Consider the following 26,453-nt stretch of genomic DNA (forward strand, 5'->3'; position numbering starts at 1 on the left):
CGTCGTGGTTACGTGGGTCCCTCAGCCAGCCTCGGGCAGTGACAGGTGCTGGGGCTGGGGTTAGAGCCAGCCCTCCCAGCATGGGTCCCTTCGGCCGCTGACAGCCGTCCCCACGATGGTGGTGGTGGTGGCGGCCCTGGACCCAACGAGCAGTGTCCCAACTCCTGGGCCCTACACTGCCTCTAGATTGGGCCTCAGCAAAACCTAGCCTCAGTTTACCTCTCCGGAAAATCAGGCGAACCATCCCACCACCTCCCTCCAGGGGGCACTGACAGATTTTCTCTCTCTCTCTCTCTGCTGCTCTAACCCACTTAGCTGGGAGGCCCCCCCAGAGCAGGTCCTAGGCCCTGGCATTCTGTGTCCGCTGGGGTAGGGAGCCAGGCAGGGCAGCCACCTTCAATGCTGGCCGAGGAGATGGCCCTGCCCACGCGGCCCTCCATCATATCATAGGTGCGCTTGGGGGCGGCCGTCTCGTGGGGAGGTCCAGAGCTGCTCCTGCTGTCCTCCTTGGAGCACTGGGACACCGACATGCCACCTGGAAACCAGACCATGCTCGTGGTGAGGGGTGGCGGTCTGGTGCTTAGGGCCCAGTTCCAGCAAGCCCAGCTGAGCCCTCCCGAGGGAACCCATAGCCTGCAGGCCAGCCGGGGCCTCTCTCTCCAGTCTAGGGAATTTAACAGATACCAAGGCTTCCTGCACCCTGAACCCCAACCCGTTGTCAGTAGCTGTTGTGTCTCCGACCACACATGGCCATAGAAGCCTGTGCACAAAGCCCCACACGGGCGCGGACTTGCGACATGAACATCAGTGCACACGTGTGTGTGAGCAGCAGAGTGGGAACATACAGGCCATGCACAACCATTTGGGTGTGAGTGTGCGCATACACACACAGGCCTGGCCACCAAGAACAAAGGGAGGCCAGGGGCACAAATGGACCCGTGTGTGCCTGTCTGTGTCCATGTGCATACGTGCGTGCACACGTAAGTGCGCCGTAGCAAGTCCACGTGGGGAGAGAAGGGAGGCTGTCCACGGCAGACACGGCCTGGCTGAGCCAGGAGGAACCTCGGGCTGTGCACCCTGGCCCCCCCAGACAGGCTGAGGGTCTGAACGCCGGGAGGCAGGCCCTGAGGACAGGAAGGCCTGGCCTTACCCAGCAGGCTAGGGCTCCTCCAGGGGCCCCTCCCCCCCCAGAGCAGCAGAAGTAAGCTCCCCAGGGCCCCAGTCCTGCCCCTCGAAGACAACAGGTTCTCCCCCTCTTGTTACTTCTCCAGGTCTACTCCACAGGCTACAAAGCAGCGGCCTACAGACATACTGGGTTGTGGCTCTAAATTTTTTTTCAAAATTACTGATGTTTAAACGCAGAGATTTCAGATCAAAATAAAAAAAAATATATATATGGAGAGATTAGAAGTGCAGCCGAGGGGGTCACACCGATACAGGGCGACAAGAGCCACTTGTCCAGGCTGCCAGGGCGCCCCACCCCCGCTGCCCCCCTAACCACCCGGCCCCAGGAAGCATGGAGGGATGAGAAGCCCTGGTGCAAACGCCCTCTACAGACGAGAGCGCGAGACTGGGCGTGGGGACCCGGGCTGAGGTTGTGCCCATCCTGCCCGTAACGCCTTGACTGCAGGCCCCTCAGCCACGTACCAAGACTGGTGCCCAAGACACAGCCACGAGCCCGTCCCTCAGCTCACGGTACCACCTCCACTTCCCAGGACCGAGGGGGCAGGGGGCATGGGCAGAGGCAGACAAAGAGGAGAAAAGGTGTCCGCTCATCAGAAGAGAAGCAATGCAGGGCAGGGCCAGCCCCCGAGAGGGGTGCCCACGAGCTGCATTCTGCTCCAGAGCCCTAGGCGCCCAAGGATGCTGGGAAACACATCCTGGCTCTGTCCTCCCTTAACTCCCCTCCATGCAGGGCTCCTTGGTTGTGGAACCTGAACCCAGGAGGGGAGACGGGGCAAGAGGCAAGGAGAGGGGGAGGGTCACTCTGGTCGTCACACCCTGGTGGCCACCCATGGGCTACCAATTAGAGCACAGCGTTTGCCGGAAGTGCTGGGCCTCAGTTCCCCCACCATGCTTCCAGCAAGGCGGGCCAACCCTTCCCTGCTGCTGGCTTACATACTTGCAGGGATACACAGATCACCACTCCTCTGGCTGTGCTTCATGCTATCACCCAGCCTTCACTCCCTGTGCGGCCACCTCCGTGGGCCAAACAGCCCCCTCCCCTGATCCCAAGCCTCCTTTTCTCTCAAGGGGCCATGAGGGTGGCCACAGAGGACCACTGGCTGTCCCCATACAGCCATAAAATGGGGATAAAATGCTTCACCCGGTTCTTGACCACTCAGGCCAATGGGAGGGGCACAAACTCCCCAGATCTGTTTTCCACAGACATCTGGCTGCCTTTTACCCTGACCATGTTTTTCTGGACCCTCCTCTCTCGACCAACTCCAGAAACACCAAAGCCTGGGGTTTGGTGGACAAGCCATGCTGGAGGAGTGGGTTTCCACGACTCACAGTTCACAGGCGACTTCCTATTTGCATCTCATGTGGGCGTCCTGAGAGCTCTCTTGAGGGGGGCTTCATCCACTGTGCTCCCCCTAAATACCCCGTGGGTGCACGGCCAGCTTTCCTCCTGTGCCCCCATCAACCCTCCACATAAAGATTCCTTCCTGGGCACTGAAGATTCTGCAGATGGGGAGGAATAAGGCTGCCCCCCCGAGCCCCGCGAGGCTGTTCACAACAGCACTCACCCTCATAGGACAAGACGTGGCCCTTCTTGCCCTCGTAGATGACGTGGCCCTTGGGCAGGCTGTCCTCCCGGCTGCGGTCCAGGCGACTGGGGCTGTCCTCGCCGATGATCCTGGTGATGGTGCCTTTGTAGAGGACATCAGCCGGAGTGCCCTGGAGGCGCAGAGGGGGTGAGCGCCGGGCAGGCTCTACCCGGGGACCCCCCTGAGCTCACCAGGCATGACGCGGGCATGACCAGCAGACCTACAGCGGGTCCCTCCAGCTCCACACACACACACACACACACACACGCTCACATGTGCTGGGCCCACCGGTGCACACGTTGTGTTCATCCACGTGCTGCTGGGTGTGCAGCATCCAGGGGGATGACACAACCACACAGAACACCAGGTCACAGCTTACTGAGCACCCACAGTGTAAAAGAAACCACCCGGAGCCCCTTATATATGTTCACTCATTTAATCCTAAGACAGGTCCTATCACCATGCCTGTCTCAGAGCGGGAGACTGAGGCGCTGAGCGCTAGGTGACTTCATCCAGGGGCACAGGTGGGACTGGAACCCAGGCAGTCCGGCCCTGGAGTCTGTGTTCCAACCTGTCCCATGTGGGTTTTACCTTCTCGGAGCCCTGACATTTAACTACTGACGATAACTGACAGGGGTGCTGAGATGTGGCCCCCGTGCTGTGCCGATGAACGTGGGCCATGAACCCATTTCCCAAAACCAGGGGTTCTCAACCTCGACACTCTGCCACGGGGGGGGGGGGGGGGCGGTTGCTTTTTTGTTGTGGGTGCTGTCCTGGGCACCCCTGGCCTGCACCCACTGGACGCTACCCTGTGTCCCCCCAATCTGCCCCCCTCCAAGGTGTAACAAAGATGTCCCTAGACATTGCCCAATGTCCCCTAGGAGGCAAAATTGCCCACAATGGAGAACCACTGCCTTAGAGAGAGTGAGCTCCCTAGAAGGGGAGGTATTCAAGCAGAAAGAAGACAGTCACGTGGAGTAGGATCCTGCCTTGGGCAACTTCCAAGAACATGAGTGTGGGGATCAGAATCTGTGTCTGGAGTCAGACTGCTGGATGGCAAACAGTAGCTTTACCAGCGAGTTGCTGAGTGACCTCTGTCAAATCATGTTGCCTCTCTGAGCCTACACATCTGTACATCTACAGAATGGAAGTAATCCCAGCATCTACAATTCTCAAAGGCACTTGGCATAAACAAGCTGTCCCCAGATCAAGATGTCTATGATTCCGTGAGCCGTTTCACAGACGTGGGGGTCCCTCTGTGTGCCCAGCCCTGGACCAATGGACCGCAAGTCTCCCCGTGGGAACTCCTCTGCTGAGAAACATCCCCCTGTGGGTTAAAGAGCAACAGCTAGCAACCCCCTGGACTTCTACCGCAGATCCTGGTTGGCGAGGAGAGGGACAGCAAGACACTGAATGCGGACAGGCTCCCCCCGGCTTCTCACAGCAGCACACGCACGTGTGTGCCCTTGGGGACACTATACCGGACAGACTCGTGCGAGCCTGGAGACTGCTGGCCTGAGGCCTATTTTAAGGCCGAGAGCCTGCAGCCTCAGGGTGCGGCCCCGACGAACGTCACCCCCAGGGTGGGTGGGAGCATTGGGGAGCAGACAGTGTTGGGGCTTCCTGGAGCGCCCGCCGGGTTCGAGGATGTGTGCGTGTGGTCTGGGCATGATTTCATCACCACCCGATCGCGAGGCGGTGGGAAAGTCAGACTCCCATGCATTTTGGCAGCTACCGCCCTCTACCAAAGACAGTTGAAGGGGTGTGAGTGACTGAGACGGTGTGGGTCACAGGTGCCTAGGAACTGCAGATGTCAGCCTTCGATCACCTGTGACTCCACAGAAAGACTCTGTGAGCAGTTACTCTTACTAGAGAGACCGCCCCCTGCTTGAGTGTGTGCCCCCGCGGGGACCTGAATACCCTGGCCTGACTTTTGCCCCAGGTACCTGTTCTTTGCACTCAGCGAAGCCGCCTCCAAAAGCCTGTTATTTCAAAATCTAGAGCTTTCTCCTCTGTGGTGTGATCTGAGGCCACCGCGGTCAAAGACACCTCACCGCGGGCCAGCCTATGGCCTGACGCTCCACCATTAACGTGCGTGTGGGCGGGGCAGGGTGTGCGTGACTATAGAGGTCCATGTGTCTCCCTGTCTGTGTGCCTGCATGTCTGTCTGTCCATATGCCCTGTGTCTGCACTATGTCCGCGTGCGTGTGTCCGTGCGTGTGTCTGTGCATGCACACCTGCGTGTTCTGGCTCCTCGTTCTCTGGCACGATGTTCTAGAGCCAGACGCAGCTGGGCACAAAACTCTGGGTCCACTACTTACTAGCTACGTGACCTCAGGTTTAACCTCTGAGCTTCGGTCTTCTTATCTACAAAACAAGCTATGATAGCATGGACTCTGGGCCAGTGTAAAGTGTCTTGTCTGGAGCTGGGTGGAAGGGAAGATAAGAAAGCCAGGGTGTTAAGGACCCCAGGAGGTGATGGAGCCACACTTCCTGCTTGCTGGCCAGGGAGGAGAGAGTTTAACGGGCCCCAGACACGCAGGGAGCTCCCCACCCGTCAGGTAGAGAACTGATCCCCCCTCCCTGACACCAGAGGGCCCTGTGTTCGGCTCCCCCCGCAAGGCCTGGGAGGGGGTGGACGTCACCCCGCACTCCCTGCTGCAGAGGCAAACGTGGCCGCAATGCCGGACTGCAGCCCAACACCACAAGGTCAAGGCTAGCACAAGAGGAATCCTCTTTGTTTTCTGGGACTGAAGTCAAAACCAGGGGGATCAGGACAGCACACGAGGGGCCACAGGGGTGGGGGCCGGCTCCGCCAGGGTGCAGAGCACCTGCCCGCTGACACCCCGCAGGGAGCCCCCCTCCTGGCCCCTCGCCGGTCCTTGCCTGTGTCAGAGATGCTCCCACGTGCTGCCCCCCAAACCGGGAATGCTGTTCCCCGAGACTCCTGTGGGGCTCACCCCCAAGAAGTCTCCCCCACTGGCCTGGGTGGCCCCAGGCGTTCTTAATCTCAGAGGTTTACTCCATCGGAAGCACCGGATCCTCTGAAGCCATCGGCCCAGTTCTGACCGGTCTGTGTATCTCGGGCTACCTGCTGCTTTCCCGTCAGTGCCTCGCGAGGGGCGCGTTGTGTGTGGTGCTCGGCACCTAACTGTGCCTGGCTCCAAGCGGACAAATGACCAGAGCATGAGCTCCTATCGCCAGGACATCGCCCTAGCCACGAAGACCGGGGCCGCACAGCGACGCCAGAGGGAACAGATGGCCTGGCCCACCGCTCTGAGGTGGTCAGGGCCGCATCTGGAGCTTCGGCCTGCTGGTCCTCCCCCCGCCCGAGGCAGGGCCCCAGGACACCTACGTGGGTGATGGAGCCGCGGTAGGTGATGGGGCTCTCGGAAGGCACCCGTGTGCTGGGGATGCCCTTGGTGATGCTTCCTCCTGGAACCGAGCCCAGGGACGTCCCTAAAAGACACGAGACACGGGGCATAAAGGGTGTCTGCAACCACTTCCCAGGGAATGGTGCTCCTGACCTGCAAGGCCCCCTTGGTGTCGCAACGCAGAGGACCCCCTGCCCCTAAATGGGTGAACCGTTATGAAGACAGGCTTCTGGACCTTCTGGGAGCGGACGATGCTCAGCAGGTTTTGGATAAAAGATCCCGCTCCCGCCTAGACCCTCCTCCAAAGAGCGGAGGGGCAGCGGCTGGGGATGCAGGGCAGACTCTAGGCCTCACGCCCCCCCCCCGCCGCCCTCACCTCTCAGCACAGATGTCTCCTGGGCTGTGGGCACTCCCAGGCTCTCCGGTGGCCCAGCCTGGCCCCGTGGGGACAGCTGCTCCTGCTTCACTCCGCTGAAGGGCGCTGGGGATGGGCGAGAGCAGTGAGCCACCTGCCACTGGGATAGGGACTCGGAGGGAGGGCCCCCACCTAATCCTACCCAGGGGTGGAGGTCCGGCACTGCCGGGGATTTGGGAGTGCCACCCTCCTCGCAAGTTCGGGCCATGGTCCCAGCGTCCAAGCTGCCTTCCCTCCTCCCCCCAACATGGACAGCTGGAGCCAAGCCTGGGCCATCCAGGTGGGGGGTGTAGATCTTTACCCAGCTTCTTGGGGTCCATGGCGAGGGGCAGCCCCATGGTGATAGGGCCCACAGGGGCCTTGGCGTGCTCGGAGTACGGGACGTGGAGCTGCACCGACATTCCCTGCGAGGGGCAGAGGTCATGGAGTCACAGGGGCCCCCAGTCCCTCCACCCCATGCCCAAGACTTGGGGTCTTGACTTCCCCTTCCACGAAAGCCCAAGAGGGGAACCTCGGGATCATATGCAGGTCGGGGCACTGGGACTCAAGTCCCAGCCCCGCTGCTCACCCGAGTGACCATGGACAAGTCCCTGGCTCTCTTGAGCCTCGGTCCCTTCACCTCTGAAGTGGCCATCGTGATCTGGTATGGTTTAAAGAGAACGGTGCACGCATGTGGGCTGGGACAGAGCAGACACCTCGCCCCGTCCCTCACCACACAGGTGAGTAGGTCAGGGAGGCCAAGGGACGGGTAGTCACAGACAGGCTCACCACGTGCTGTGTGCCTAGTCCATTCAATCTTCCATTTCACAGAGGGGAAACTGAGGCACAGAAAGCTTAGGTAATTTGCCCAAGGACACACAGTCTGGTTGCAGAGCCCATGCTCTTGACTACCCCAGAGTCCCAAGGTCCTGAGTGCCTGGGACAAGCTCCAGCCAGCTCAGACCCCAGCAGTGCTGTGCACAGAGATGACCCTGGCCCCTTGGGTGCCCAGTTCCCACCCAGCTATCACCGCTTCTGATGCCCCCACTTTATAGATGGAAAGACTGAACCCCCAAAAGAGGAAAGGGCTGTTCTCCGGGCACCAGGCCACACAGACGCTCCTGGGGAGGCCCTGGCCCTCCCACCTCACCTGGGAGATAGTACTCATTTGCCTCTCGAGGACGCTGGGGTGCTTAGTGGAGGAGATGAGGGGCGGCGGGTTGGAGATGGTGGGTGGGCGTGGTAGCACAGGCCGGACACTGTCGTGGAGGCCCAGAGGAAGTGGGTGACCTGCAAGGCACAGATCTGTCCATCACAGGGCCCCAGCAGTGGTGTGCCCCTGCCAGACAGACCCCCCCCGCCAGGCAGGTCCCTGTCCCCACACGCCCCTCTCCTGCCCCTCCCATCTCTGTCCCGATGAGCTCCTGTGTCTTTGGGTCACATGCCACAATCAGGGAAGCCTCCCTCCATCCCACCCTGTCACAGCCCAGTCCCTGGCCCAAGCCCCTCCTCTCTGGCCCAGACCCTTTAACTGTCTCCCTGTTCCCGCTTTATCCAACCCCTCCACCCCGCCCCAGCAGTAACCCATTCCCCGCACAGGAACTAAAGGATCTTTCTAATAAATCTACTGGTTCACATCCTCCCCTCTGCTGTGAACCTTCTATGGCTCCCCACTGCTTCCAGAATGAAGTCTTTAACCCCTGACTCGGCTCACCTGACCTGGTGCTTGTGGTCTCCCCAGGCTTTTCTTTCCACCTGTCCATTCTCTAGCTCTAAGTCACTGATAGAAGGCAGAGCCCCCACTGTAGGGCTGCCCCTCACCAGCTCAAGCACCTCCTATGGCTCCCTATTGCTAGTGGCTTCAATCTTCATCCTGCAAATTTCTCAAATCTCAGTAGATCTCTTCCTTTCCCTTCACTGACCAGACTATCCCTCTTGTTGGGTCTCATCAGACTCTAAGATCCTTCTGCATACGGTTCCAAACCACGGCAAATAGCTGGCACCCAGTGATGGTGCTGACTCAGCTTGGCACCTGAGGAGCCCGAGCATGGGCCAAGCTACTCACCAGGTGGGGCGTAGGAGAAGGCCGAGGGGTCAGGGGCGTGCGGGGAGGCCTTGATCACCTCACGAGGGGGCACAGGGAAGGGCAGGCCTGATGTCCAGCACGGAGGCTCCGTGGGCAGCCTCTGGCCCTCGGCTGCAAAGGCTGGGAAGAACACAGGCTTCTCTGCTGAGGGGATGAGGGAGGGCAGTCAGCCAAACCTGGCCAGCCCTCAGGGACCCAGCAGCCCTGGCCACCCCTGCTCACACAAGGCCCTCCTGTGCCCACAGCACTGGCCTTGGGCAAGGATGGGGTCCTGGCCAACAGGAATGGAGGTCTGTGCTGGGAGCTCCGCAAGTCTGCAGGCCGGCATGCCCTGAGCTCCTGAGATCCTAGGGAGCTTCTAAGTCCCAGCATGCCAGGCAAGCAAGGCGCCCTGAACAAACCTCCACAGCAGGGGCTGGCGACCGGTGGCACGGGGCCTGCTCCTGCGGACACTTGCTCTGGAGCACGGTCGCGCCGCCCACGTACTTGTCTGCGGCAGAGCTGAGCCGCTGCAGCAGAGACCGTCTAGCCCGTAAAGCCTACAATATTTACTGTCCAGCTCTTTCTAGAAAAAGCTGGTTGGCCTCCGCACAGAGATGAAGGCTCGCTGTGATACGTACGCCCTGGCCGGAGGGGTGGCCAGAGGTCCAGACGCTCAGGAGAACCCCCCACATGGCAGCCTGTTTGTGGAACATGTATGACATATCGGGCACTGTGCTAAGCGCCCCCCCATCCCCCCAGCGTGGACCCAAGGAACCTCCTTAGTAAGCTCACGAGGGCTGCTAGCTCTGTCGTATGGAGGGAGAAACGGAGGTACAGCCACATCGGTGGCATTGTCTAAGGTCAGCACCAAATACCTGGCCAAGTCAGGACTTGAATGCTTGCCAGCCTGTGCAGCTCAGATCACAGGACAGGAGGGTAACGCGCCCCCCCCCACCACCCACCCGCCCTGTAGCCTCCCACGGGCCGGCACTTCTCAAGTGCTTTGTGTGTGCTGACTCATTTATCCTCACTACGCCCACCCATTTTACAGATGGGAAAACTGAGGCCAGGAGAGGGGAGGTCACCTGGTCAAAGGGCCACAGCCGGCAAGGGAGGGAGCTTTGAGCCCAGGCAGTCAGGCTACAGGCTGTGATCTGAGCCTTCATTAGGCACTCTGCCTGCAGGAGGATGAACAACAGCTGCCCCCAGATTCTCAGGCCTGGGGGACACCCTGTAGACAGGGCCAAAGGCCAGGGCCTCGGGTCTGTCATCATGGTGTTCTCTCACTCACCTCCCACTCTGCTGAAATCTGCCTCAAGCTCTAAACCTCTCCCTTGAGAACTGGCTTGGGGACCAATCCCAAGAGAGAGAACTGGCTGAGAAGTTGGGCAGGAGACACAGCCTGGAAACGCCAGAAATCTCCAGCCCCTGGGCCAGGAATAGCAGGCAGGTGTCATCTCTTGGGCTACCTCCGGATGACGGAGGTTGTGAAAGCCCACTGAGGTAAGGCAGCAGAGTGTCAGCATCGATTAGTGATGCCTGCTGTGGGCACAGCCGGCGGCAGGGGAGGCGTGCCTGCTCCAGATCCTCTCCCTCTCTCCCCCCCATGAGAGACTGAGGTGGCCCAGAACCTGTGCCCTGGTCGAGTGGGCAGCCCACAGGAGACGGTCACAGGTGCAGGGAATAACTCAGTGGAGGGATCCCACAGCCCTGCCGTGAACCGCCCCCCCAGGCCTCGGCTCGTCCAGCTACCCGATCCTGCGTGTGTTTCGCTGCTCAGCGCAGCTGCGCCTGGCCTGTGCTGAGCGGGGGTGGGTTCCAGGGCTGGAAGGGAAATGTGGGGCTGGGCCAGGCTGGGCAGGAGGCCGAGAGCCTGCAGAGACAACCTGTTCCTCCAGCTGGCCCCAGGGGAGCCGAGGGCCTGGCTTGGCTGAGCTGCTCCACGCAGGAGCCAGGCAGCAGGGAAGGCTCCTGCAAGACCAGAGAGGTTCAGTGCTGGGTGTCAAGTTCACACACGTGCCTAAGGGCACTGAGCAGCGAGGCGGACCCCGTGAGAAAAGCACGCAGCGCTTGCTGCCCAGCACACCGTCTGCAGCGGGGCGCCATTCCAGGGAACAGCACAACCCTAGGCCAGACTCAGAAACCACTGGTGGTGGCTCACTTTCTCCCAGGACAGAGCCTATGACCTGTCCCAGCAGGTCCTGGCGAGCCCTGTGTGGCACCCAGCCACCCACGGGCAGCCTAGCCCTGCTCAGATCTGACGTGGGCGAGAGCTGTTTGGGCCCCGGACATTGCCGCACAGCCAACACCTGGGCTGCTGCCCCAAGGCCGGAAGGTCTTCCGGAGCCAGACCCTGGTCTCGCCCAGCAAACGCCACCCCTGTCACAGGCTGTCCTGGCCCCAGTACGGGGGTGCTGCAGGGTCCCAAGAGAAGGCAGATACCCGGCCCCATCCCCATTCAAGTTCATTAGCAGGCCCCACTGGCTCTGCCTCTAAAACGAACTCCCCACGCACCCCCTTCCTCCCCACCTCCGTGGTCACCCCTGCAGTCTAGGCTGCCACCACAGCTGGTCAGGAACAACACTGTGGCCTCCTCCATCTGCCCCCCAACACGCTGGAGCTCTTACTCCTCAACAATGACCAGAGAGAGAGAGATCTTTCCAAAACAGAAAGCAGATTCTCTCCCACAACACAAATACATTAAAACTCCTCCTGAGAAGGCTTCTCCCACGCCGGAGAAAAAGTCCCCGTGGTACTATGGCCTACGAGGCCCTACACAATCATGGGGCCCCATTTCCCTCTCTGATCCTCTATCCTACCCTCTCCCCAGCCACAGTGAACTTCTGGCAGCTCCCCAAACACACCAAGCTTGTCCCCACCCCAGGGCCTTTGCACATGCTATTCCCTCTGCCTGGAACGCCCTTCCCCGGTATCTTCCCATGACTGATTCATCATCTCCAAAGAGACTGCTCCTCTGAGCCCCTCCTCACCCTGCTTTTTTCTTCAATCGCATTAAGTAAGCTAAAGTCATCTTGCTTCCTTGTGTGTGTGTCCTGGCTTAACGTCCTTCTCGATCACAGAAAGAGCTCCCCAAATCAAGAAGTTCATCCTGCTCACTGCTGAATCCCCAGTGCCTAGCCCAGCACTCGGCCAACACAGGCGTTCAGAAAATGTCCTGGTCCAGTGGACAGCCACAGGACAGCCCGTGTGCTGGCCAGGATGCACGCCCGCCCCTGTGGGTGGCGTCTGAGACTTCCTGCAGCAGGTGGAAGTGGCCACAGGGAGGCAAGGGGGCAGGCTGATTAAACAGGGAATGTCTGGCAGGCCTGTGTCACTTGTGGGAAGCATAGAGCCGTCCTTCTTCACGGACAGCCCTGCTCTTTGTCCTCAGACAGGCAAGCAGCACCCATCCTCAAGGAGGCCTGTGGCCGAGGGCCAGCCTGGATTTCTAGAGAAGAAGGGCTGTTCTACCCAAGCAGGGGGTGCAGGCCGCCTGAGCCCACTGTGTGCTGTGCTGCTCAGGGAGGGTGGGCTGGGGTCCTGCTGCCCTCAGACCCCAAGGGCAGGAGCCAGCAGAAGCCTAGGCTAGCCCAGTGTGGGGGGACCTCCGGAGGACCAGCTCCGATCACCTGTGATGCGCATGGCCCGTGCGGCACGCCAGGCTGCCCTGGCGAGGGTGCCTCTTTGGGGACACAGGCCTGGAACTTCTTAGGTCCAGTGGGGAATGCGAGGCAGAGACAGATAATCCAAGAAACCACGCCTTGCCTGTCTCCTGACCTTGAGCTTCACATGGCAACAATAAAGCACGCCCTGGGCAGTTGCTGGAACACAGCTGCTCGGGGAATTACCCACATGGCTCCCCAGTGAACCCAGGGACCTCCGCCTGGAATAAGGTCAGGATGAGAGCTGGAGGGAGCACTGCTTCCTGCCCAGGCCCCAGAGTTGCTGCCAGCTGGGCGCTGAGCCTCATCCACGGTTCTAGAAGCTCATGTGTGGGCTGAATCACATGGAGTCAGAGGCTGAGGCACAGACGTGCTTACATGCATATACAATACTTCTCAAAATGTCTTAAAGTTTGCTACAGTTGAGAAACTGCAGCTCAGGTGAAAACATGGATTTCTGGCTTCCCCAGAAGCACAACGGCAGGCCTGTCCTGCCATGGGGTGACCTGGCTGAAAGCCAGTATGTGCCTATCTTCGAGCGAGCAGGAGTCCTCTGGTTCAGCCCTGTTCCCGTCGTGCCCTTACTGTCCCCTCCACCCATTCGATTTCTCTAGCTGGCCCACCCCGCCACTCTGCTTGGAGTCCGCTGCGGCTGCCCTGGATGCACAGATGCCCTTTATCCCTCATCCCTGCCAGGCCCCCCACTCTCCCCTGCTCTCCACCACAGTCACGGGCACACACTCACCCTCCTTGTCGGCGGGAGGCACGGGGCTCCTGCTTTTGCCTCGAGGGCTGCTGCTGGGCTGCTGGGGGGTGTCGTTCTCTGGCTGCAGGGGCTGCGGTGGCAGTGGGGCAGGTGGAGCTGTGTCCTCCCGGGGGGACTCATGGACTTTGCTGACCTGCTGAGAGAAGCAGGGAGAAGGGAGTATCTTTACAGGCAGTCCAGGAGCCACAGAGATGAGGAACAGCCTTCCGGGCCCCTGCACGTGACAAGCCTGAGAGCCACAGCAGTGAGGTGCCCAAGGGCACTGGGCTGGGAGGGCAGAAGGGAGACCAGCAGGCTGCCAGCTCCCTGGTTCCTCCAGAGCCCCACCCTGCACGCATGCCAGCTCCCTGGAGCTGTTCCCGCCTCATCTCCATGGGGATTTCTCCAGGAAACACGAGGCTGCTGGGAAGGGCTGGGAAGAGCGAGGCTGCAGGTGCTGCTCCCTGCCCCCCAGGGCTGTGCTCCCGCCCTGATCTACTGCCTTCCGGAAGCGTCGGTGAAGGGTGGGGGGGGGGGCACAGTGGCTGAGGCCTTGCTTGGCAGGAGTCCTGGGGCGCAAGAGGGGGTGCCGGGGCACTCACAATTGGGGGTATGGCGGCCGCCCGCTGCTTCAGCTGCTTCAGGTCCAGCGGCTTCGGGGGTGAGGCATTGGCCCTGGTGTCACTGGTCGGGGTGAGGAGGCTGGGCCGTGGTGACAGCAGCCTGAGGGAGAGACGAGCGTCAGCCCGCAGGCTCACAGCTGGCCTCTCCTGGCTCCAGCCCTGCACGACAGGGCTTGGAGGGGCCGCCAGAAGTGAGGCAAATGTCCAGGGTCACCCGGCCGAGGAGACCAACCAGGACTCCGGGGGTGGGGAGCAGGGACAGACGACTCCTCCCTCCCTCTCTGGTCCTTGCTGGCTCCGTGAGGAGCCGAGACCTCTTCCAACCCCAGCCCAGAGGCCCAGGCCAGGATCAAACACTCCCCGAGAGAGCCCGAGGCAAGCAAAGTCCCAGGGACGCCCCGACTCAGGGCCCGAGCCACACACGGCCTGCCGGAAGTTGCAGGAAAGCCGAAGAATCAACTAGATGAAGGCTTGGTGAGCTTAAGAGATTATTCATCACCCAAATATGAGAGGCTCAGGCACCAGGGCGTGGGACTGAGTGGACCCCACTTACTGGAGGACAGGAGTTAGGGAACCTATCCTCTCAACCAGAACGTTCCACTTACTGGAATCTCACTGTTCACTGAAGGGCTAAAAGCAGGTAGCCTGCAAGCTTTGTGTGGAGGGGCTGGTCAGCAAGTACATGGTCTACCTACTGGCCAGAAGTATGGCCATGAGCTGAACTGGGCCTATAAACGTTTCATTCCCCAAAGCGAGGTCATGTCCATCTGCTGTGGACGTACAGAACTGGGCACCTGTAAAGGGCCCACAGTGGGGCTGAAGTAGATGCCAGGGGCAGGGTCCCTCCAATGTAGGGCTGCAGGGTCTGGGGCACCCAGGCAAGAGCCTGCCCTGCAGGGTGGGGCTCCTTACTCCAGCTGTTCACAGATGTCACCTCCTTCAGGAACACTTCAGGGATTTCCAGGAAATCCCAGAGTACTGGGCACAGCAACTTGCCACAAACCCCGTCTGGCTTCTTAGTTGGCACGGAGTCTCCAAGGTGGGAGCTCAGTCTGCCCCCACCTCACATCCTCACCCACCCACCAGGGCTGCCAGGTTCCTGCCCAGCTGTTGACTCTCTCCTGCGATCTACACTTGCTGAGCACACAGCAGACCCAGCACTGTGCCTGGGGAGCACAGAGACCCGGGATCCAGTCTCGGCCTGCAGGACGCCACAGCAGATGACCAAACAGGGTGCACGAGGGCATTGGCCATGGGCTGGGATTCACCCAGAGGGCAAAGCTAAGGCTGGGTCCCCAAAGCCGAGGGTCGTGTGGGCACAGCCCCTACTGTGCACTGCGACCATACCATGTGCAGACTAGAAGCCACAGCCACTGCCTTCCAGGTAAGAGCCGTGACAACCAGAACGTAGCTCATACCACTCTGCAACCCAGCAGCTGGTGCCAGACCCCCAGCGAAGAGGAAAGCACGTCTCCTGCGGATGGAGTTGGGCAGACACCTGACTCGGGGCCTCGGTGCCCTCTGCTCTCGGTGGCGGGGCCACCGAGCCGTGGCCATGACAGGCTGTGCTGCGGGTACCTGCCTCCCACCCGCATCTGCCACACGCTCGGCTGAGCGGAGACAGACACGGTGATGCCGGCTGGGGCTGCCCGAGGCGTGCAGGTGGGGCCAGGCGCAGGGGAAGGTCATTCTGACTTCTCCATGCTCAGCCGGCCTCCACGGTCCTCCCCACCTGCTCACCCTCCCTCCCGCCCTCACCTCGCCACCTCCCCAGGCCCTGCTCGCGCTCTGTTCCACAAACTCCGGGGCCTTTCCTGTAGCTGCCGCCCCTCCCTGCTCCCCTGCACTCAGGACCCCGGGCCCAGGCACCCTAACGGGCCTGAGCACCTACGCCATCAGCTATCCTGACTGCCCCACCTGCCTCAACCCTACACCACGCCCAGCCTCCTCTTCCCTCTGCCTCCCAGCACCCATTTAAACCAAGCCACACTTGTAAACTTCAACTTAAAAATGGATATGCCGCTTTGAAGAAGTCTGGCCGTTCCTCAAGCAGCGAAACACAGTTATCACCTGACCCGGCGACCCGGCTCCTGGGGGTCTGCCCACGAGAACTGAGAACACAGGCCCACAAGAAAAGCTGTTCACGAAGGTCACAGCTGCACCATCACCATGGCCAACAGGTGGAAGCCACCCATATATCCAAACACGGGCTCCGTCCTCACAACAGACTACGATTCAGCCATAAAAAGGAAGAAGTATGACACCTGCTACAACGTGGACGGATCTTGAGAACAAGACGCCGAGTGAGAGAAGCCAGACCCAAAAGGCCACGTGTTGTGGGGATCCACTGGTAAGAAATGTCCAGAAGGGGAGAATCCACAGAAGGGACCTGAGTGGAGGCCAGGGGCTGGGGGCGGAACGAGGAGCGATGCTGGAGGGTACAGGGCTTCTTTCTGGGGTGACGGAAACGTTCTGGAGTTCAACGGCAGTGACGGTCACACGCCTCTGTGAACAGACTAAAATCCACTCAACTGCACGCTTTAACGGCTGACTTGTACAGTCGGGGAATTAGAGCTCCATAAAGCTGTCGTGAGAAGAAAATAAAGAATGGACTATGTGCTAGCCATGAAATCAAGAGTTTGATTAACTGTACTGTGTCCACAGATGACAAAATGTCGTATTTTACAGGTGTACAAAAATACAAAACTACTATAAGACACAGTATTAAAGGTAAACAGTAACATTTTCTATCATGTAAGCATGCTTTTATAACACATATAAAGTGAAGTGTTTGCCAGTGAACCAGGGCCTTCCCCTCGGGCCTGGGTCCTGCCTCGGTTTTCCCACAGCTCCTCACCCAGGGAGGGACCCATCACATTAGAGAGCAGGGGAGCAGGGACCACCCCTCAAATGCTCTGAGCAAGCACCCATTCAGGGCACACACAGAGACCCAGACTCCTCTTTCCAAAGTCCCCCAGCGAGTGAGGCAGGAGCTCAGCGGGGGCTGGGGCCATGGGCATAGCACTTCACGGTTACGGGAGGCCTCCTGACGCCAGCCCAACCTCTCAATCTAAGAGGCCAGCATCCAAGAGCAAGGGCCTGGGTTCAAGTCCTTCACAAGCCTCAGTGTCTGGAACCCCCAAAGGAGCAGGAAGATACTTAGCATGGACAGGACTCCCAACTTTCCCTCGTTCCAGCCACCACAGTGGGTGAGCGCTGCCTCCAGGAGCCCTCCTCAGGGGCAGCCCTGCCTCTGTGCTCTTTCCTTTGTTTTCCTGGAAGACAGCAGCTTCTATTTTCCTCTCCGGAGGCCCGGGGTGGGGGCGGGGGCGGCTCTCGGAGCCTGGCACCAGGCATGTGACCCAGGAGGAGAGGGGAAGCCGGCAATGCGGCTGGGAGCGGTTCAGGGCTCATGCTCCCAGTTCAAATCCCACCTTCAGCTGTCGGACAGAACCACTGTGCCTCGGCTTCCCCATCTGTAAAATGGGCATGAGAACAGTCACTCTGCCCTCCCAGGACTGTTCTGTGGGTGGAACAAGGGGCTGCACACGAAGCACGGAGAGCAGTGCCCGGGGCCAAGCGGGTCAGGTGGTCCTCAAATCACTGTGGGTTTTCTTCCCACGCTGGAGGGCCAGGGCTGGGGGAGGGGGATGAGCAACGGAGGACTGGGGACACCCTGGGTCTGGACAGGGTGCCCCTCTCTGTCTGCTAAGTGCCCCCCTTAGCTTCCCTATAATCACCAGGCTGAGCTCATCCTTGCTGCCATGCTGGAGGGTGAGCGAAGGCTGGTCGTGAACACTGTCTGCACAGACATGGTTCTGTTGCTCCCTGTGGGGGCAGGTCCCTGCCCACCTGCCACCTCCTCTCCTGTCCCTCTCCCTCCCTCCGCTCTGCCACAGCCCTCTTTGCCCTCCACCGAGCATAAGCTCATGCAGCCGCAGGGCCTTTGCACTGGCCACTCCTCCCACACCTCCCACTACAGGCTCTGATCACCCTCCCATGCCACCTCCTCAGAGAGGCATCCCTGACTGCTCCACGCACAGCCCCTGCCCAGCACCCCTGATCTTCCCATCACCCACTTATCACAGGAGTAGTTTTGCTTCTTGAATGTTCCCATCCCATACTACCCACTCTTGCCAGAATGGAAGCACTCTGGAATCAGGGCTCATCTGTTGTTCCCAGCATCCCTCGCACCTAGAAGGGCGCCTGGCACACACTGGTGCCCAGTCAATCATTTACGGAATAAAGAAATAAAAGGGAAATTGCTGTTGGGATTCCTTCAAAATTTCAGGGGCACAGGGGAAGAAGCCACACTCCAGCCCGCTCTTGGAGTAAACTTTCGGTGTTCCTAAAGCAGATCTGAAGGCAGCTAACTGTTCACGGAGTACCTCGCGTGTGTGGGCCTGGCACCAGGCTGCAGTTTATGTTATGACCTCTGTTACGCTCACAGGAAGCCCGAAAGTAGGGACACCACACCCATTTTATAGAAAACTGAGGCCCAGGGGAAGGGGCTTTCTGAAGTCTCCACCCCACCAGAAAGTGCCCAGGCACCCTCTCTGGAAACTGGGACAGAGGAGGGCAGGCGAGCTCAAGGCTTAGCAATCAAATCCACTATCTCTGGTCGTCAGCCAAGAAAACTCCCAGGCGGAGCTGCCTGGCAGAAGGTGATGGAGAGTAAAAGCAGAATATGATTTCTCTCTCCAAAGGTCGTCCGGCAGCAGCCAAAACGAGATGCATCCTGGGCCTGTCCAGGGACGCCTGGCTCACCACACCAGGGCTGCCAGGCGGGAAGGAGGGTGGTGGGCAACCGGCCAGGCCCTGGGGTCGCGCAGGGGCCCACCCGTCCCGCCAGCCCTTCCGGGAGGCCCTGGCTGCCAGGGCGTGCTCTGACGCATCTTGCCTGCGCGGCTGTGGCTGGGGGGGGGGGGGGGTGGTGGCAGGCGGCCAGCCAGGAAGAGGTCAGCAAGCTGGCCTAAGTCCAGCCTGGCTCTGAGGGCGGGGGACCAGCCTCGGTCACACAGGGCGTGACAAACCAGGTGTCCTGACTCCCAGCCCAGGGCCGCTGCTCCCTGGGGATCGAATGCTGGACATTCAGGCAGGAAGAATAGATGGAGGCAGACCTAGCCAAGGGAGGGAAGGACACGTCCCTGGGTGGGGCTGTCGGGGGAGAGAGGGAAGCTGAAAGTAGCCTTTGGGACTTCAGCCCTGGCCAGAGGGATCCAGGGGGTTGGCGGGGCTTAGCCCAGCCTTCCCAGTTCCCCAGTCTTGGGCAGGCCATGTGAACCCAAAACACAGACTCCAGGAGGCTGCTTATCAGCGTGGTTGCCCCATGAGCTCAGCACTCTTCCCGCTAAGAGCAGAAACATGTTTCCATGACTCCGTCCCTGTGGCCAGCAGGAGCAGGGTGGGGAGCCGCCCGCCCTAACCCCATTACCCAGGCACAGAGAGTGATTGGAGCAGCGGGTCCCTGGCCGTGGGCCCTCCCTGGACGACTGGGCCACTGTGCATACTGTTTTCCAAGGGCAAGAAGCTCAGGAGCCTCTGAGCCCTCAGAAGTCTAATGGCTGGGCCTCTGCTGGTCACAGGGCCACCCACCAGACTAACTTCCTGACACAAACGGGGCGAGGCTCCTGCCAGCAGTGGTTCCCAGGGACCCCCGGACACAGGAATCTGAGGACAACATGGCTCACTTCCTTTTGTGGAGGAAGACCCCCCAGAGCTCTGGATGAATCTGATTTTCACATGAAATGTTCTAGAACTTGCCATTTTAACATGCCCCAAGGTGAATCACGGGGCAGAGGCAAGGCTCCGAGTGAACTCGGCGATTTGAAAGTCAGATTTTCCTCCCTCTCGCTCTGCCCAAAACTTTTCCGAGAGACGGGAGAGGAGAGACAACAGACCGCACTGTTTTTAGACAAAATAAAAACGACCCGCCTGCCTCACTAGAAAACATTCCTCCAGTGTCCAGATGTGGGTGGGAGCGGGTCTCTGCACCTCTGCCCTCAGCTGCCCGCAGCCGGCCCCTACTCGGGGGTCTGAGCTCTGGTTCTGGCCGGGGGTCTCAGGGCTCAGGGTCCTCAAGCATCTGTGCCAAACATGGGTAAAATCCAGTGCTCCAGCGGCTTGGGTCAGAGGTGGGGTGGCGCACCCCAGGCCAGGAGCAAAGACAAAGCTAAGAAAGGGAGGAACACATCTCAGACATGGCGGCACCCAAACAGGACGGCACGGGGGGGGGTCCCTCCAGGCCACCCCCGCAGAAGAGCAGCCTCAACGGCTCAATCGACTTGAGAGCCAGGACAGGGGCTCCAAGTTCCCACACCTGGACCCTCAGCAGGTGGGACATGAGCCACCAGTGATCTCGGGAGCATGTCACAAGCATCTGCAGGCAGACCCCCCATCACTGTCAGCTAGGACGGGGCAGCCGTCTCCCTGTGCCTCTCAGACGCCCACTGAATCCCTGCATCGGCAGCCAGCCACTTTCTGAGCCCAAGTGACACCCAGCTGAGCAGGGCGTTCCCCCAAGAACGGACTACAGCCCTGACCCTCACTGGCTCTACCACTCTGCCCGAGTCACACAGGCTCTTTCCCACCCCCGGGCCTTGGCACCTGCTGTTCCTGCCTTGTTAAGGATAGAACTGTGCCCCCCCGCCCCCAGCAGCGCCCCCCAGCCCCCAAACATGCTCAAGCCCAAAGAGCCAAGGACCCGTGAATGTGACCTAATTTGGAAACAGGCTCTTTGCAGATGTGATCAAGTTAAGATGGGGTCATTAGGGTGGACCCGAAGCCAGTGATGCCGTCCTCACAAGAAGAAACTTGGGCACGTAGACACACAGGACAACAGCACGCAAAGACAGAGGCCAAGACAGGAATGACGCGTCTACGAGTTGAGGAACGCCAAGCACGGTCAGCCACCCCAGAAGCTGGAGCAGCAAGAGCCTTCAGAGGGGCAGGGACCTGGCCACACCCACAGCCACCCACAGCCCTGGGAAGCCAGCCCCACTGCGTGGCACGCTCCCCTTCCAGACGGCCTGGGGCTGCGCCCTTCTGCATCCAGCCACGCTCCCTGAGGGCAGGCACCGAATCGGCCTGTGCACTGCCCCTCGATGCTGGCAGAAGACCAAAGCCGCCACCCGCTCTGCCCGCTCACCTGTTCTTGTCGCCCCCCTCGGGCTCGTCCACTTCGTCTGCACTGCAGGTGGCACTGGAGTCGCTGTCCTGGGGGGCTCCCGCGCCCTTGGCCGTGGGAGCTTTGCCCCCAGGGGCACCGCCCTCTTTCTTCTCCACCTTGAGGGCCCCCTCGGGCACGGACTCGGCACCGGCCTCAGAGCCCCCCTTGCCCTTGCCAGGTCCCTCCTCCACGGCCTCCTGTTTGCATTCGCTCTTGATGGGCTCCGCGGGGGGCGCCTCACCAGGCTCTTCCGGCTTGCCCACGTCCACAGCCAGCTCTTGGGCCACAGGGGGTTTCTGCTCGTCTTCTGCCGCCGCCAGGGGGGCCGCCACATCCTCCTCCTCCTCCTTCTCCTCCTTGGGGACCACAGGAGGGGGTGCGGTGGGCGACGCGGGTGCTGGCGGAGGCGTGGGCGGGCCGGTGGCTTCGGGGGCTGGGGTGGGCTCGGTGGGGGCCAGAGCGTCCTCTGGCGGTGGGGTGGGTGGCTCAGGGGGTGGCACGTCGGTGCTGGGGCCAGGTGGGGGCTTGGGCCCGTTCTGCCCCGTGTCCTTGGCAGCCTCGGTGCGGGGCGAGGGGATGCTCTCAGTGTCAGAACTGTTGTTGACCGTGGCTGTAGGGGGAGAGAGAGGCAGGGTGAGTGGCGCTGGGGGGCTCAGGGGTGAAGCGGACCTGCCCATCCCAGCTCCAGGGCACAAACTCGGGATGCCTTGAGCGGCCCCACAGCTTGACACCACAGCGGCCCTGAGGCCCCTCCTGGTCCTCGGGCTCTGCCTCCCCCACTGCCACCTTCTCCCCATGCTGACCCTGGCGCCCAGCCACTTCACTGACTTCCAGCCCCTGGGGTCGCTGGCCCCCCTGCGCAGCCAGGGCCGCGGGCCTTCATCTGCACTCCACCGCTGGCTCTGCCCAGGCTGGAAGCCCGGCCGTGGTAACACAGGTTACCTGTGGGCCTTGCTCTCGCCAGCTGCAGAGCGTGGAAACAGATCCCAGCTCACGGGGGAAGTAAGCCAGCGGTGTGGCAGCACGGGGTGGCACTTGGTGACTACTGGCTACTGCGTCAGGGAACTCTGAGGAGCCCGACGGGAAAGGGCCCCACAGCATGCCCCCTCGGTTTCCTACACGGCCTGGCACCTGGCAGGTGCACAGTTAAGTGTTAACCGAGTGACGGAACGCGTGTACTGATGAAGAGCGAGGGAGGCTAGCCTCCCACCTGGCTCTTCAGCCTTAAAAAAAAAAAAAAATACTCCTGTCACTTTTCGGCCTCAATTTCCCCCATTTTGTGTAAAATGGGGACACGTGAAAAGCCCTGCACTTTGCTGCTGGGAAATCAAACAAGGTGAAAGTCACGGATGAGAACACTGGTGAAAATCAACAGGACAGTGGAGCCAAGTGCACAGATCTGCAAGAGCGAGTCAGGGAACAGCACGGCGAACAGACACCACACGGGGAAGGGGGACAGAAGCAGCAGGAGCACAGATGTTGGCACTCACGGAGGCATGCTCACAGGATTGGGGCCCCTCGCTGAGGACAGGTGACCTCGGGATGCCCCTGATGCCCCTGACCCCAGCACAGCCCTACCCTACCCCACCCCCAGGCCAGCCAGCCACACTCGTACCTGGGCCACTGCATTCCCCTCTGGGCACCTCGCTCCCAGGGGTGTGTAAGGCTGGAAGGAAGCAAGAGAAGGATTAGGAGCAAGACAGCAGGAGCAGCAGGAGGGAGAGAGGGGCGGCCAGGGAGGCGGGAACAGGGAGACCTCTAGCGGCCCTCATTTTGGAGCGACGTGCCCGCTCCGTTCAGACCCACAGGTGACCTGCAGCGGCCCCGGCCCACAGTGAGGTGGTGCGGGGTGAGGAGTCAGTCCCGCCCACTCCTGGGTGTCCTTGGACAAGTCACAGGCCTTCTGTGAATCTGTGTCCCCAGGACTCTGAGGGTGGGAGTGCTGACCTCAGAGGTGGGCAGGGCTGCAGGAGCGGCCTTTGGGGCCCTGGACCCCATCCCACCACTCAGCCGCAGAGCCAGGTGGGCAGGGGAGTGCCATGGCCCTGCAAGAAGGCTTTCTTCAGCCCCCACTGCCCCCTTCCCAGCCTCTCCCACTGCTCACCTCCCTTCACAACCCACCGCTCCCAGAAATCATAATTGGAACAACAGGGCTTCTCTTGTGGGTGCTGAGCTGTGCACAGAGCCCTTCATGCTCGTGACTCATTTAATCCTCAGCAACCCCTAAGATCAGAACAAGCAGCATCTCATGTGCAGACGAGGAAACTGAGGCATGGAGCGGCCGAAGCACTTGCCCCAGGCTATCCTGCATGGGGGCAGGAGAGGGCTGACCCCGCGTCCTGTGTCCCTAACCACTGGGCTCCTGCCTATGCATGCAGACTCCAGTGATGCCACTTCTTTCCGCTCACTTAAAAGACACCAGGGCATAGGGGCCAATGTGGACACTCCTTGGACAAGTGGCTTAACTCCCAGAGCCTCAGTCTGCTCATCCACAAAATGCGGGGTTATTGCCAAGCTCTCTTCCTCACCGAGGGAGTTCTCAGGGGCGAGCGTGCGCCCGAGGCCAGGGATTGTGAAGACTTGGGACTGCGGGGCCCACCCCCAAAGCGCTGCCTCATCAATCGGTCCAGGAAGGGCCCAGGGATCTGCAATTCTGACCAGTTTCAACCCTGGTCCCCAAGCAAGCCAACTGTGTGACCTGGGGTAACCGCTCTGTGCCTCAGTTTCCTCATCTGTAAACAGGGTGACAAGAGCACCTACTCCACTGGGTCACTGTGACGGTTCAAGGGATTAACTCAAGGCTGCCGCTCTGATTGGGACCGGGAGACCATGATTGTTGCGGAGACACTGAAGAGAGGATGAATCCTCCCTCCCTGGATGGTTCACCTCTGCCTAGATGCAACAAGGCACTAGCTGCCTACCCCCTGGAGGGGTCTGCCCATGACGCTGGGGCTGGCTGGACTTTCTAGAAGGTTCCACAGGGGCGACCTCAGGCCCTAACCCAGAACCTCCTTGACCTCCCCCATCCTGGTCACAAGGGACAGGGTTACACAGCAAAGGCTGGCTGGACTGGCCAACTCCAAGTCTACCAGTTATGTGACACCCTGTGAGAGTGGTTCTCCTCTCCCTGCGCCTCAGTTTCAAAGCTCATCCATGCGGTGGGAGTATCACCCTGTACCTTTGTGCAGGATTTTCTACCCTACTGCACAGGATCTGCTCGGAGCCATCAGGTGGTCACAGAGCCTCAGCTCTGCCAGACCAGCCCTCCCCTCCCCCACCCAGCACAGAATGCCCCTCCTCCACCCCTGCAAACCCTACAAGTGACGGACACTTCACTACCACACAGTTCTCTTACTGGGCAGTGTCTGTCCTGGGCTTAGTGGTGAGCCAAAGTCTGGCTTCCTTCTACTCCCCACCAAGGCTGCATCCTATCCGCAGAGACAGCTGGGAGGGCATTTAAGGAGGGAGACTGGGTTTCTGCTTCCTTCTCCTTCCCTGGCTATCAACCCAGGACCCAGAAAATGAGGGCAGAGGGATCTGCGGCCCTCCATCAGACACTGGCCAGGCCTCTCACCAACTGGGACTAGAGAGACCCAGAGCAGCAAGGAGGCCAGACTCCGTCCCCAGACCCATCCCCAAGTTGGGGCAAGAGCAAACACATGGCCCAATTCCTGGTTTTCAACCAGGAAGCAGGGTTCAAGCTGACGAATGCACTGGGGGCTGGCAGAGCTTGAATTTATTTGCAGGCCTGGCTTGAGCCAGGAGGTGACTCGCACCTTCCTTCACCATGTTGGCAGAAGCTTGGGAGTTTGAATGCAGAGGCCGGCAGACAGGAGGAATAGGAAGGCACCCTAGGCAGAAGCAGGAGGAAAGAGGTTCTGTTCACCAGGCACATGAGGGCCCAACTGGGGCAGCTCTGGGTTGGAAGATTAACAGGTGAGGCACAGACACTCAGCTAAGCAGGGGTTGGGGTCTTCAGGGACATCGTGCCATGAGGGGTAGGTATAGACCCGCGTAGTTTATGATCCAAAATGGGGCATTGGGAGTAACACCATCATCACCACCATTACCACCACCATCACCATCATCACCACTATCACCATCACCACCATAATCATCACCATCACCACCACCATCACCATCACTACCACTATCACCATCATAATCATCACCATTACCCCCACCATCACCATCACTATCACCATCAGCACCATCATCACCATCACCACCACTATCACCATCACCACCATCATCACCACCATTTCCACCACTAGCACCATCACCACCATCACCATCACCACCTCTATCACCATCACTACCACCATCATCACCATCACCATCATCACCACCATCACCATCACCACCACCACCACCACCACAACCACCACCACCGTCATCACCATCACCATTGTCACCATCACCACCACCATCATTATCACCACTACCACCATCACCATCATCAGCACCATTACCATCACCACCACCACCACCACCACCACCACCATCACGACCATCACCATCACAACCACCACCACCACCATCACCACCACCACCACCATCACCACAAACACCACCATCAACATCACCACCACCACTATCAACATCACGACCATCACCATCACCACCACCACCATCGCCACCATCATCACCACCACCATCACCACAAACACCACCATCAACATCACCACCACCACCACCATTGTCACCACCATCACCATGCTCCCCCTCCAAGGCAGTCCAGGCCTCTTTGCAGAAGGCCCCAGACATCTCTGGGACAGCTCAGTTCCTGCCCCTCACCTTCTGCCTCCTCTGCCATCTCCTCCTCATTCCCGCTTGCGCCTGATGCCTCCATCTCCTCGTCCTCCACCACAGGCGGGAAGGCAGCCTCCTCACTGGCGGCAGCTGGGGCTTTCTTCTTCTTCCTCCGTGCATTCCTCTCCTTCTCCTAGGGCACAGGGACAGCGGCGGTCACAGCCTGGGCCTGGGCCGTCAGCCCGGGGACTCCCTGTGCCTGAGGCCTCACCACAGGTGCAATGGACAGCAATACCAGCCGAGTGGCCATGAGGCGACCTTCCCCCCTCACGCCCCACTGTAGCGGCCAAGCATGCCAGTGGTTATTTTTACTGAGGACTTTATTCTTCCATCAAGTCCCAGATACACGTACGGCGCAGCCTGGCCTATCAGCTGCCTTGACATCCTTCTGGAACAGGTGAGGAAGGGCTCTCTCTGCCTAAAAGCCCCCGTGATTGCTCCAGCCTCTCTGACTATCCCAGCCAGAGCAGTGACCATACACCCCAAAGGACACCCTGCCAGGCATAGTCGCTACGTGTGGAGCAAGGGAATGAGTGAAGCTTCCTTGCATGTCCCCTCTGCCCCTCACTGAGCCCTGGGAGACAGGGAGACAGTCTTTCCAGGGCACCTCCTGCGTGCCAGGACTGTCTCGGGGCTGAGGACACACAATGAATGAGGTAGACAAGGTCCCTGCCCACAGAGGTCTTCCAGTCAGGGACACCAGCAAATAACACATCACTTAAGAGAAGAGACTCAGAGGTGGGGGAATGAGCAAGCTGGAATCAGACAGGGTGGGGGCTAGATGGATGGGGAAGGCTTCTTGGAGGAGGTGACATCTGAGCCGAGTAGGGGCACTG

General features: G+C 60.1%; 1 protein-coding gene across 12 annotated transcripts in view; it reads right to left on the reverse strand.

The window, feature by feature from the left end:
* The window catches only part of NCOR2 (nuclear receptor corepressor 2), a 182,412-nt gene that overhangs the window by 19,998 nt on the left and 135,961 nt on the right, over nucleotides 1-26,453 (reverse strand). For 10 of the 12 annotated variants that reach the window (XM_028092423.2, XM_028092422.2, XM_088019535.1 and 7 more), the window contains exons 19-29: nucleotides 25,603-25,750; nucleotides 20,785-21,415; nucleotides 13,617-13,737; nucleotides 13,015-13,171; nucleotides 8,605-8,769; nucleotides 7,690-7,829; nucleotides 6,862-6,964; nucleotides 6,522-6,626; nucleotides 6,127-6,230; nucleotides 2,751-2,901; nucleotides 395-535 (exon numbers count right to left, since the gene is read on the reverse strand). In XM_028092423.2, coding sequence (XP_027948224.2) covers nucleotides 395-535; nucleotides 2,751-2,901; nucleotides 6,127-6,230; nucleotides 6,522-6,626; nucleotides 6,862-6,964; nucleotides 7,690-7,829; nucleotides 8,605-8,769; nucleotides 13,015-13,171; nucleotides 13,617-13,737; nucleotides 20,785-21,415; nucleotides 25,603-25,750 — 1,966 coding nt within the window. The remainder of the gene's footprint in view (nucleotides 1-394; nucleotides 536-2,750; nucleotides 2,902-6,126; nucleotides 6,231-6,521; nucleotides 6,627-6,861; nucleotides 6,965-7,689; nucleotides 7,830-8,604; nucleotides 8,770-13,014; nucleotides 13,172-13,616; nucleotides 13,738-20,784; nucleotides 21,416-25,602; nucleotides 25,751-26,453) is intronic. The other 2 variants (XM_088019532.1, XM_088019533.1) reach the window with 2 other exon arrangements.

Source organism: Eumetopias jubatus, unplaced genomic scaffold (assembly GCF_037043125.1).
Source record: "Eumetopias jubatus isolate StellerSeaLion01/CBP00866 unplaced genomic scaffold, mEumJub1_p1.0 scaffold_16, whole genome shotgun sequence".
In the NCBI taxonomy this organism is placed as follows: Eukaryota; Metazoa; Chordata; class Mammalia; order Carnivora; family Otariidae; genus Eumetopias; species Eumetopias jubatus.